The following is a 12,907-nucleotide window of genomic DNA, read 5'->3' on the forward strand; positions in this document are numbered from 1 at the left end:
AAATATCTAACCTTCACCTTTGAATAAGATACAAAGGTACATCCTTTTAAGCAAGTATAAAATATTGGTTTTATCACAGGTATAGGTACAGTAGAACCTCCATTATTTCAACCAATTGGGACCGGGGGTAGATAGTTGAAATGATCGAGGTTGCAATGATCACTTTCTGTGATCTTTTCCTCTGATAAAATAGGATATCCTTTGAAAGATAGAAAAAACAATGAATTTTGGAGTTGAAATAATAGAAAGTTGAAATAGGTAATCGAGGTTCTACTTTATGGCCGGGGCCATAAACAAAATTCATACTCGGTTGTTCATGTTTAACTCTCATATTAACGAACCTGATTGGCTACAACGTTTGAAATCAACCAATGAGATCGATTAATCCAAGAATTGAACTTGAACCGAGTTTAAAATCACAGATTGTGGCCCAGGCCATTTTTCTCAGTTTTCTGTATTCTGTAGGTAGTAGAAAGTTATCAATACCTATCTAGATATTAATAAAATTACTAACTTTTCTACCTAGTACCTAGGTAGGTATACCTATTTAATATCAATCACCCTGAAACTTTTCTAATAATATCGAAATTAACAATAATATTAATGATAAAATTATCAACAACAAAATTAATTTTGCAAAGTTTGAAATTTTTAGATGAATATTACCAACCTACTCGTATTATTAGGAGCGCTTTCTGTTGAAAAAAAAAAAAAAAAAAAAATATGTGCTCATCGTTGCTTAACATTAATGTCTACATGTAAGTATCTATTTATTATACGTTTATGTTAAATGCACTTTAATAATACATAACTAAATAATACATAACAGTTATATGTAGGTAGGTATAAATTTGATTTAGAGTCCCAATTGTGCAATTCAATTGCCAATGTAAAGTAAGTACCTACCTAGTCTTTTGTCTTCTGCTTCTTTCTCCATTAATTTACTTAAGAAATAAAGTTCACAAGCATCAAGCATTTTCCAAGGGCGAATTTTTTCTGGTTAAAAACCTCAAGTAACATAATCTTTTGTTTGTTGAGACGTTTTTAAGAGAATATAAGAAAATATTGAATTTCGGAGGAAAAAATGGCCACTTGGAACGTCGAAACGCTTAATAAACAAATAGGCGCGAACGACATTTACGAAGATTAAAAAAAAGTTTGAAATAAAAGGCAAGAAAATGCCAGACTTTTTAGAAGAAGTTTGATAGAGCGAACTGTAACTGCTAAGATCTCATTGTTCCGAAAGCGAAGAGAGAAAGAAGACAGGATAGGAAAAAGCCAGCCCTTTTGAGAAAGTTCGCCCCGGTCGGGAATCGAACCCGAGACCTACTGCTTACAAGGCAGGTGTTGTCAAAGACTTCTCAAACTCAGATTGAAAAGAAAGGCCATGATGGTTGAGATGGTCAAGTATGTGAAACTAGTGATAACGTAATGGTTCTCAAGGATAGAGTAATATTCCGCTATGTATCTACTCCTAACAGCTAACAGCAATGTATTTTTTTTCTTTTGCCTGAGCAGAATAATAAATAGATACTAGTGGGGATAAAATTTCCATTTTGTAATATTTCCACTTTCCACATTAAAGCAATTGCTCCCAAATGTTATAACAAAAACTACACAATATTATTCTTATAAACTTCATTATGATATCTGATTTAGAAAGCCAAAGCTCAATTTGGTAGAAAACGGAAATTGAGTTTTACATTAGTCGCTGTCGATGTCTTGAATTCAGAGTTGAGTGCCGAAGGCTACATGTACGAGCCCTCACCAGAGTCACCAAGCACCAAGAAGGAATTCCTGAATAAAATATTCCTAATAAAAATCTGGTGTGAACATCACACGACTTTCCTTATCCTATTGAATGATGCTTATTTTTATGTTCTATAGTAACTTTTACAATTCTATGGTAGGAGTGACATACGAGTTTATTATTAACATTAAATTTTAACTCATAGATTTGTAAGATGGAACAAACATGGTTATTTATTTAGGGTTTTCAAATATGAAAAGAAATCATAAAAATGGAGGGAACAAAACTTGCTTTTGTCACCATTGATATCTAAATAGAAAGATCAGCCCATTAGAAAATACGCCACTGTAGCTCACATCTTTACCTAACAAGACATTAGAGAGAGGAACGAGGTAATGAAAAAGAAAAGTAAAGGAAGAAAGGGAGATAAAATTGTTCGGTTTTTGTTCTCTACAGAATATGAAAGGAGCATTTTATTTCAAAAATATTCAAATTTCAAGCCCTGGTAATTCGACACACTTTTCCTCAAACTTTTGATCTTATTTTACCTTTGATGAGCCATAAATATTACCTTGTGCCACATTCTTTCCCTTTCTTGTCTCTTTTATTTCTTTCAATAGGGTAATGGTTGGTGCTCGGGTTGGGTTGGGAAAGTGGGAAGGTCCAAGTTCGAATCCCAACTATGAAATTCTAGTCGCATTAATGAGGAATTTTACCACGTTAAAAGCTGGGGTAATGATAATCTTTCACTTTTAATGGCCGATCTTACCACTAAGAGTTAACAGGTTAACACAGTGTCAAGTGTTTTCTTTGACGTCACCCATTTGATTTACACAGGCCAGTATTTCTTAAATTCTGGATTAACTGAAAACGCTCTATGGTAAGATAGGGCATTAGTCTCTTGAAAATTATATGTTATTAATTATTATCTACCTATGTTGGCACACTCTAATAAATATAAATAAATAAAATATTATCTACCTTTCCTTTCCTCTTTACCATCATATGACCTATTCTGTTATTTATAACCATCTCTTCCGTATACACCTCCAGCCTAGTCAATATAGGACTTTACTGGTACCTACTAAGAGAATTATTCAATTGAGTAAGTATATTTTTATAAAATAGAATAATTTCTACATTTTTCGATGTATACCTCTCTCCCTCCCTGACTTGAGATTTGGGGTGCACTTGTTATCGTCAGTATAGGCATCTTATGTACCTATTGGTAGTTACTTGTGTAGGATGTGAATACTACCTACCCATAAGTACATAGTATAGTTCTGTATTATCTACTCAGGTAGGTATGTAGAATTTTCAGAATGCCAATATAGGAAAGAAATGAACCGAATGAATTTTATTCACTCCACCATCTGCAATATTTTGACATCTTCAGATCGTATCATATTCACATCCCCCACCCCTAATAGATATTTTCACTCCATTTTTCATACGTTCTCTCCTCCTTCTCCTCGTCCTTTCTTCTCCTTCTTCTTCTTCTTTTCCTCCTCCTTCTTCAGTTTTTTTTCGTCATCTGTTCCATTTATTATTTTTTTTTCTCCTGATGGTGTGTCATGCGCTTCATGAGATAAGTATAAGGTATATGATAGAATTTGACAGCATTTTCATCTTTTTTATGGAATGACACTCTTAGAATCCACCCAGAGCGGTAGTTAGAATGGAGAAGAGTCATTTTACCTGAGGACAGATCCCTTGGGACCTTTTAACCTAAGTCTTTCGCAACTATATTTTATCACCTCAGAACTAAGAAGATGTTAAGAAAGGAATGCAAAACTGGGACAAGAACTTCTGCACAGGACAAAAAAAGATCATCTGTTAAACCGTCCCGTCTTTTTTACTCGAAAGTAGAAACGTGTGCCTTTGAATTTGCGGCGAGAAAAGAGTTTAGTGCGGTCGTTCGCAAACAACCACAATTTTCTGAAATTTGTTTTCTAACAAAAATGCTCAGCTCTCTAATACTCTCTATCAGTGAAGAAGAGAAGATGAATGAATGAGTTGGAGTCATATCATATCGTCAAATTCAGATTTTCATAAGAAACTCAGGGCTTCAATCGGTTGTTGTTCAGCTTTCAGCTTGTAAAAAATTCTTGTTCTTATGAAACGAGGCTTTATTCCAATATTTAGGATTGTCCAATAAGTACCTAATCCTCCACTAGTGGTAAATATTTTTGGGGGCACAAGAAGTTGATGGATAGGTATTTTAAGTATTTATAAATTTCTACATATACGTATAACCACGCCACTGGTCCCTTCTCCCATCTTGCCTTTAAGCAATGCCCTCCATCCTCTTCTTTCTCTCCTCCCCCTCATTCCCCACCTTCTCCTTCTATCTCCTCCTCCTTAACTTCCCTCTCCTTTATCCCCTCCTTCTCCATTTCTCCCTCCTCGCCCCGCTCAGTCTCATTGTTTTTCTTTTTATAAAATGTCCTCTTTTTTGTCTCCTTTTTTTGCGAAAAGTTTCGTTATTTACATTTATCATCCATTGAGATGTGGAAAGCGGGCGGGGACTTGGAAAACACTTTGGCTTGGAATAATATTTAGGATTGTCAAATAAGTACCTAATCCTCCACTAGTGGTAAATATTTTTGGGGGCACAAGAAGTTGATGGATAGGTATATTTATAAAGTTCTACATTTACGTATAACCACGCCACTGGTCCCTCCTCCCATCTTGCCTTTAAGCAATGCCCTCCATCCTCTTCTTTCTCTCCTCCCCCTCATTCCCCACCTTCTCCTTCTATCTCCTCCTCCTTAACTTCCTTCTCCTTTATCCCCTCCTTCTCCATTTCTCCCTCCTCGCCCCGCTCAGTCTCATTGTTTTTCTTTTTATAAAATGTCCTCTTTTTTGTCTCCTTTTTTGCGAAAAGTTTCGTTATTTACATTTATCATCCATTGAGATGTGGAAAGCGGGCGGGGACTTGGAAAACACTTTGGCTTGGAAAACGCACGTACTTTTTCGAGGTTTTCCTCATTTTCACGTTGTTCCATTTTAGATGAGAATGAGAATTTACATAAGGAAATGAAAAAGTAAAAGGAGGAGGAGGAGGAGGAGGAGGAGGAGGTGTTGGTGATGGTGGAAAAAGAAAAGAAGAAGAAAAAGGAGGAAAAGAAGGTGGCGAGGAAAAGGAAGAGAACAAGAAGAAGGAAAGAAAGATTTAGATGAAGAGGACGAAATTTTAAAAAGCATGAAATATTTTTATTCAGGAATGAATTGTCTGTTTAAAGATGTTCCTATGTAGATCAACGTATCTACAAATGAGATTTAGATGAAGAGGACAAAATTTTAAAAAGCATGAAATATTTTTATTCAGGAATGAATTGTCTGTTTAAAGATGTTCCTATGTAGATCAACGTATCTACAAATGAAAATTCAATGTTTTTTGGTAGGAAATTCGGAATATTAAATTTCACACTGTCAGGTACTTATCAGTCTAATATCATATTTCTGATGCTTTTTACTCGTATGAGATGCCTGTTATTATTCTTCCATCAGTCAATTTGTTTTCACTCTGAAACCTTCGCTAATATTTCAATGGGTATGGTGGTAAAATTATTAAGTTAGGAGGTTAGGTAGGTACCTAATATATCTACAGCATACCTAGTAAGGTCGTGGTTAGGTTAGGCTCAATGTCATCCGAAGCCTAGGAGTTTATCCTCACTTTGACAACAGTCAGAATTTTACAGGTAAATAATGATGGAACATTTAAATTACTTTGTCTTATTCAGTAGTCTTCCTAGTTAAGTGTAGACAAAGTACTTTGCATCATTGACATAGTATCCCGGTTTGAAACTATAATCAGGATTTGTTGACGTAGAGTTTCAAGGGTTAGGTGGCAGAGAATGTCCCCCTCATACTGACCTCTGTACTTTGCCTTAACCTTACTTTGTTCAGATATTCGTTTGGTTATGATTGCGGAAAGAATTTCAACATTTGCTGTCCGGATCCAAACTATCTGGTGTTCCTGTCTGGCTGTTTCATTCATATTTTGAACATTAGTGACAAACTAGTGGAGCTGAGACGTGGGTCTGGAGGACAAGGTTTGGGCTGCATTACGGTAAGTGATTAGGCGACACCAACGGTGAGTGATTAGGGAACGTGCCCACCTCTGTGGCCGAGTGTTCAAGAGCACTGGCTCTTGACCCGGAGCCGCTGGGTTGAGTGATTAGTAGATACCAAGGTTTGGACTGTATCCGTTCTCTTCATATTTGATATCATCCGCAGAAAAATAACACGGAGCCTCACATTGCAATCGGGGAGAAGGGCCACAACCCTGATATTATCATCTATGAGTGGCCTAGCTTCAATGTGGTCTCTGTCCTGAGAGGCGGAAGCGTCAAACAATACACATGCGTGGATTACAGGTAATCTATAGATATACAATATTATTACTATTTTTATGAAGTTTCCATTTAGGTTATTCGGTACAAATCTTTCAATGAAATAAATATTCAACAAATGGTATACCCATCCTTAAAAGCCGGAGCTTATGCCACGGATGGGGAATCATAGGTATTATTATTTTTATGAAGTTTCCATTTAGGTTACTCGGTACAAATCTTTCAATGAAATAAATATTCAACAAATGGTATACCCATCCTTAAAAGCCGGAGCTTATGCCACGGATGGGGAATCACCTACATTTTTTAGGTACAACAGCGACACTAAGGCCAGCCACTCACTATCAGGTAGACCTGATCAGGTGTCAGTTCTACCTGATAGTGTGTGTCCTCATCAGGTATCAGGTAGACCTAACGGACCTTTTCAGCCGTACCTGTCAGGTCTACCTAATAGTGTGTGTGCTCATCGGGTATCAGGTAAACCTGACAGACGGACCTTTTCAGCCGTACCTGTCCGATCTGCCTGATAGTGTGTGCTCATCAGGTGTCAGGTGTACCTGTCAGGTCTACCTGACAGTGAATGGCTGGCCTAATGGTAGAAGGAGGCGACGAACAGGTGTCTGTAGTTGCCCTTACGAGAACTCATAGCACAACGGTAAAAGTTGCAAATATGTAGATCGCCTTCTTGAAATCGTGAGTACTGACAAACATTGATGAACTTTGTATTTTCCGATGTTTCTATTTTTTTTTTTTTTTTTTTTTTTAATTTAAGATCTCATTAGTGCGTGGCTGCAACGGCGACCATGGCATAGACCATTGACCCTTGCCGAGACCATCGACCATCGCAGAAAAATACTCAGCTAAATTTCTTGATTTTCTGCGAGGGCCGGTACTATGGTCGGAGCTATGAACAGTACTCCGTTGAGGACGTAGAAGCGTTCATGGAAATCATGCCTTGATCAAGTTCACCATTTTCTTTTCATGTCCGGTGCCTATCCCGTTTTATTCAATCAGGGCTGGGTCACATCAAAATGTGGAAGATGGTAAACACCTTCACCAGTCTGAAACTGTTGGGAGTCATCGGTAGGTTTGGCAAAACCACAACGTGCGATATTTTGGCCATCTACCCCATGCCTGATGAAAAGGTAAGGAATACCTTCAATGACACTTATGAAGACGGGTCTGGAATTTAGACCCGAAACGTTCAGTAGAAAACAAGTTATGTGCCAACCCCAAGTCCAGAAAATCACAACATTGTGTGAACCAGCCCAGTTAAGGGGCACGGTTACCCCAGTGGTAATGCGCTTGCTTGCCAAGCAGAAGTTCCCGGGTTCAAATACCAACATTGACATATTGTGAAAAAGCTCTGCTTTACCACAAACAAAGCACAATATAACGATATAAGATAATTTATAATTAGTCTAATAGGTCCTTTCTGGCTGTGAATGGGGCAACATTCTGGTGTGGGATGATGGAATGATCAAAATCGAAGTGTCCAGGAAAAACAGACGTCCCTGTCATGCAGACCAAATTGTGCAGTTCCTCTATGATCCACAAACCTTACAAATTACCACAGTGGGTGAGTAGCAAGCTTTAGCCTAAACAGATAAGGTTTGTTCTCGAAATGACTTCCTTTCTCTCTAATGCTGTCCTCTTCACTGCGATTTCGGAACGATAAGACCTCCGTATTTCTAGTTCCCTCTATCAAACCTCTTTAAAAAAATCTTCAACTCCTTATAGCACCAAATGGTAACCTACACGAAAACGTATTTATCTACTCCTCCGAGGAAAATATCTCCAAAACCATTCTTAACCCAATTATCAAAGTTCAAAGAGACAACTGCTCTGTAGGTATTTGAACTGTTAGTGTGTGTAGTTCACCAATAGTTCCCTCTATCAAACCTCATAAAGAAGCCTTGGTTTAGATTCACTAAGTAGCATTTCTCCTTCAGTAAATCGTTCTCCTCCACTTAAGCTCTCCCTATTTCACAGGCGCAGACGGTTTCATTCGGATGTGGAACTACCAGACGATCGATCTGGCTAATCCCCCTGAAGAAGAGAAGTAAACACCTTCACCAGTCTGAAACTGTTGGGAGTCATCGGTAGGTTTGGCAAAACCACAACGTGCGATATTTTGGCCATCTACCCCATGCCTGATGAAAAGGTAAGGGATACCTTAAATGACACTTATGAAGACGGGTCTGGAATTTAGACCCGAAACGTCCATTAGAAAACAAGTTATGAGAAAACAAGTTATGTTCCAACCCCAAGTCCAGAAAACCACAACATTGTGTGAACCAGCCCAGTTAAGGGGCACGGTTACCCCAGTGGTAATGCGCTTGCTTGCCAAGCAGAAGGTCCCGGGTTCAAATAACAACAAAGCACGATATAACGATATAAGATAATTTATAATTGGTCCAATAGGTCCTTTCTGGCTGTGAATGGGGCAACATTCTGGTGTGGGATGATGGAATAATACCTTCAATGACACTTATGAAGACGGGTCTGGAATTTAGACCCGAAACGTTCAGTAGAAAACAAGTTATGTGCCAACCCCAAGTCCAGAAAATCACAACATTGTGTGAACCAGCCCAGTTAAGGGGCACGGTTACCCCAGTGGTAATGCGCTTGCTTGCCAAGCAGAAGTTCCCGGGTTCAAATACCAACATTGACATATTGTGAAAAAGCTCTGCTTTACCACAAACAAAGCACAATATAACGATATAAGATAATTTATAATTGGTCCAATAGGTCCTTTCTGGCTGTGAATGGGGCAACATTCTGGTGTGGGATGATGGAATGATCAAAATCGAAGTGTCCAGGAAAAACAGACGTCCCTGTCATGCAGACCAAATTGTGCAGTTCCTCTATGATCCACAAACCTTACAAATTACCACAGTGGGTGAGTAGCAAGCTTTAGCCAAAACAGAGAAGGTTTGTTCTCGAAATGACTTCCTTTCTCTCTAATACCGTCCTCTTCACTGCGATTTCGGAACGATAAGACCTCCGTATTTCTAGTTCCCTCTATCAAACGCAAACCTCTTTTAAAAAAATCTTGGACTCGTAGTACCTTCAACTCCTTATAGCACAAAATGGTAACCTAAACGAAAACGTATTTATCTACTCCTCCGAGGAAAATATCTCCAAAACCCTTCTTACCCCAATTATCAAAGTTCAAAGAGACAACTGCTCTGTAGGTATTTGAACTGTTAGTGTGTGTAGTTCACCAATAGTCCCCTCTATCAAACCTCATAAAGAAGCCTTGGTTTAGATTCACTAAGTAGCATTTCTCCTTCAGTAAAGCGTTCTCTTCCACTTAACCTCTCCCTATTTCACAGGCGCAGACGGTTTCATTCGGATGTGGAACTACCAGACGATCGATCTGGCTAATCCCCCTGAAGATGAGAAGTTTGTGGAATTGGAGCCCATCTTTGAGATAGAGGTGAAGGAGATGATTTTCGGAGCCCAACTGATGCACATTGTGGAGAGCCCTGGTACGGAGGACTGTACGTGGTTTGGGCAGGTGGGTGCTTTCTCCATTTGACTTAAGGGCGGTTCCCACTTGTGAGTTTCATTCGATTTTTTTTTTCCAAATGCCTTGTAGACAATGTAATTTAAATGAGAGTCTTCCCACTTACGTACGACACGACTTTTTTTTTTGAACAAGTGGGAACTGACCTTTAATTTCCGCATTAGTAAACAACAGGTACACTGAGAAAAAAATACTGTTAGGGTGCTATTAGTTGTAGGGAACGACAAGTGGGAACTGACCTTTAATTTCCGCATTAGTAAACAACAGGTACACTGAGAAAAAAATACTGTTAGGGTGCTATTAGTTGTAGGAGACTGAAGGTAGAAGCACATTACCACTGACACTTGACGTGACGTGACAGTAGTGTGGCTGTCCTGAACGAAATGACCTACAATATTATGGGAAAACTAGATCTTTCTCACGCCTCATGGGTTGAAAACAACTTACTTTCTGTTCTATATTTGCAGGATAAGTGGGGAGGGTTCTGGAAACTCCATGTAGAAGTGACCACAAACCTGCGGAGACTGAAGGTAGAAGCACATTACCACTGACACTTGACGTAACGTGACAGTAGTGTGGCTGTCCTGAACGAAATGACCTACAATATTATGGGAAAACTAGATCTTTCTCACGCCTCATGAGTTGAAAACAACTTACTTTCTGTTCTATATTTGCAGGATAAGTGGGGAGGGTTCTGGAAACTCCATGTAGAAGTGACCACAAACCTGCGTCCGGCCGAGAAGATCTATGTCACTCATACTGGACCAATAGTCGACATGGCTCCGTCACCACGTGGCCTCTATTTGGTCACTGTAGGTCGGTATGGGCGACTGGCTGTCTGGTCGGTACTGGATAAGAAACTGGTTCTGTTCCATGATGCTAAACCTTTCCGGATCACGCGTATTCTGTGGCTTTCCACAGAGGTAAGAATTGATGGCTTTCCACAGAGGTAAGATTTTATGGCTTTCTACAGAGGTAAGAATTTCCTCGGTGGAAAGCCATACACTGTTGGTCGGCAGGGCGGACTGGCCGTCTGGTCAGTACTGGATAAGAAATTGGTTCTGTTCCATGATGGTCAACCTTTCCGGATCACGCGTATTCTGTGGCTTTCCACAGAGGTAAAAATTGCTGTTGGTCGGCAGGGCGGACTGGCCGTCTGGTCGGTACTGGATAAGAAATTGGTTCTGTTCCATGATGGTCAACCTTTCCGGATCACGCGTATTCTGTGGCTTTCCACAGAGGTAAAAATTGGTGTTGGTTGGCAGGGCGGACTGGCCGTCTGGTCGGTACTGGATAAGAAACTGGTTCTGTTCCATGATGGTCAACCTTTCCGGATCACGCGTATTCTGTGGCTTTCCACAGAGGTAAAAATTGATGGCTTTCCGCAGAGGTAAGAATTTATGCCTTTCCACAAAGGTAAAAATATTTATGGCTTTCCTCAAAGGTAACAATAAGGTAGAGGTAAGATGCCTCTGTGTGTAATATTGATACACGCGAGGTGAGAAATTTCTCGATCAAAAGTATTGACCCACAACCCAGGTATTGCAGGTTGGAATCAGGGCGAAAATTTTCCGATTGATTTTCTCGTACACGGAAATATCTAAACTTTCATGCCTTTTGTGATCCCTTCATAAACCCCTGTGGGGTGATTAAAAGAGACACCTTTTGGCTTTCGCCTGAATTTCCCTTTCATGCTATCCAAAATAATGTGAATTCAATTTCGCATGCATCACTGAACCACTTAGTGATCAAAAGTATTGACCCACAACCCAGGTATTGCAGGTTGGAATCAGGGCGAAAATTTTCTGATTGATTTTCTCGTACACGGAAATATCTAAACTTTCATGCCTTTTATAAACCCCTGTGGGGTGATTAAAAGAGACACCTTTTGGCTTTCGCCTGAATTTCCCTTTCATGCTATCCAAAATAATGTGAATTCAAGTGATCCCTTCATCTGCCCCTGTGGGGTGATTGAAAGAGACACCTTTTGGCTTTCGCCTGAATTTCCCTTTCATGCTATCCAAAATAATGTGAATTTAAGTAAAACCTACTAGAGCAAGAATGTGTATTGAAATAATGCAAAAGCAATTCTAAGATCCAATTTCTCTCCGATTTCAGGCGTTGAAGTCAGGTTGTGCCATGGTGGCTGGTCTTGCTAATGGACTTATCAAACTTCTCATCATTCGTCTCAAAGAAAAGCTGTCAGATCCTGAAGGAGCCAAGATGAAATTCGATGAAACTAACGAAGCCAACTGGCTGCATCCAATCCAGGTACCTATTTCCGCAATGAGTTCTCGGAACGGATAATGTTCGTTCTCGGAACGGCTGACTTTCTCCTATTCGATCCTCCTTCTCTCTTCGATTTCGAGTTCTTGTCTTCCGTGACTGGCTAAAAAGAAGATTGGTGAAACCCATCCAAAGTTGTTAAATTAAAAATTTTAGGTACCTAGGTAGGTAAAATTCTAAAATTTTATTATATTTTGCTCAAATATTCATTTACCATATCGCCCACTACTCAAAGCATGAAACGAATCCCCACCCACAAGCCTATAATCAGGGCCCCAGTCCAGGTGACTCCATAAGTTGTACTTGTAGCGTGACTCACATCCAGCTCTGAATATGTAAACGTGGTTTCTTTGTTACATTTCTCCGTGTCGCATTGGCTGCAATATCTCAGGTCGTACAGGTCCACACGCTTCGCCATCTTGCACACCCGGGAGTGACCACAGCCGCGAGTATAAATAGTCCTGGCCCCGTCGCTCTGCACTAGAGTGTAACAGTTCTCCCTGGGTTTGACACATAGGGTAGTAAAAGAGCATTTACTCAAATCCTTATCAAAACCCTTGCATCTGTAGCAATTGAATTGACTGGAGCGGTTCTTCATCCCGGAGCTCAGGACAAAGAGGGAGGTGAAGAAGAGGAGAAGGGTGGGGAATGGGAGCTTGGACATGGTGCGAAAAATTTTCAGATGGAAATCAACAACAGTGTCTTCGGACGGTTTTCTGATGAGACCCAAAATGATGTGGGGCTTCAAATTAATACTAGAATTAGGGCTGATTTATTTTTGTTAGTGGAGGCGCCATTTGTTACGTCAACAATGTCGACATGTGTTTCATGATGGAAATCAACAACAGTGTCTTCGGACGGTTTTCTGATGAGACCCAAAATGATGTGGGGCTTCAAATTGATACTAGAATTTTCAGATGCTGATCTTCAAACAAGAAAGTTCACTAAAAGCTTACTCGTACAAATCAAACGTGCATGATT

At 39.6% G+C, this 12,907-nt stretch overlaps 3 protein-coding genes and 1 long non-coding RNA gene across 4 annotated transcripts; 2 read left to right on the forward strand and 2 right to left on the reverse strand.

Annotated features, from left to right (window-relative positions):
• Nucleotides 1–1,974: 1,974 nt before the first annotated feature.
• Nucleotides 1,975–2,899, reverse strand: LOC113470427. The gene is made up of 2 exons (XR_003393484.1): nt 2,732–2,899; nt 1,975–2,683 (listed from the first exon to the last, which is right to left on the reverse strand). It is a non-coding gene; the product is annotated as an uncharacterized LOC113470427 (long non-coding RNA).
• Nucleotides 2,900–7,127: 4,228 nt separating this feature from the next.
• Nucleotides 7,128–8,174, forward strand: LOC103516450 (cilia- and flagella-associated protein 44-like). Its single transcript, XM_008481415.2, has 3 exons — nt 7,128–7,253; nt 7,537–7,687; nt 8,101–8,174. The coding sequence occupies exons 1-3, from the start codon at nt 7,140–7,142 to the stop codon at nt 8,172–8,174; spliced, it is 339 nt and encodes a 112-aa protein (XP_008479637.1). The 5' UTR covers nt 7,128–7,139.
• A 3-nt stretch (nt 8,175–8,177) lies between these two features.
• On the forward strand, nt 8,178–11,947 carry LOC103516451 (cilia- and flagella-associated protein 44-like). The gene is made up of 5 exons (XM_026828844.1): nt 8,178–8,272; nt 8,860–9,010; nt 9,447–9,631; nt 10,318–10,563; nt 11,759–11,947. Exons 1-5 carry the CDS (start codon nt 8,258–8,260, stop codon nt 11,945–11,947), a joined length of 786 nt encoding a protein of 261 aa, XP_026684645.1. The 5' UTR covers nt 8,178–8,257.
• A 143-nt stretch (nt 11,948–12,090) lies between these two features.
• On the reverse strand, nt 12,091–12,907 carry LOC108253316. The gene is made up of 2 exons (XM_017447054.2): nt 12,764–12,907; nt 12,091–12,614 (listed from the first exon to the last, which is right to left on the reverse strand). Exon 2 carries the CDS (start codon nt 12,588–12,590, stop codon nt 12,156–12,158), a length of 435 nt encoding a protein of 144 aa, XP_017302543.1. The 5' UTR covers nt 12,591–12,614; nt 12,764–12,907; the 3' UTR covers nt 12,091–12,155.

The sequence above is a fragment of the Diaphorina citri genome, unplaced genomic scaffold (genome assembly GCF_000475195.1).
Source record: "Diaphorina citri unplaced genomic scaffold, Diaci psyllid genome assembly version 1.1 scaffold1572, whole genome shotgun sequence".
Lineage (NCBI taxonomy): Eukaryota > Metazoa > Arthropoda > Insecta > Hemiptera > Psyllidae > Diaphorina > Diaphorina citri.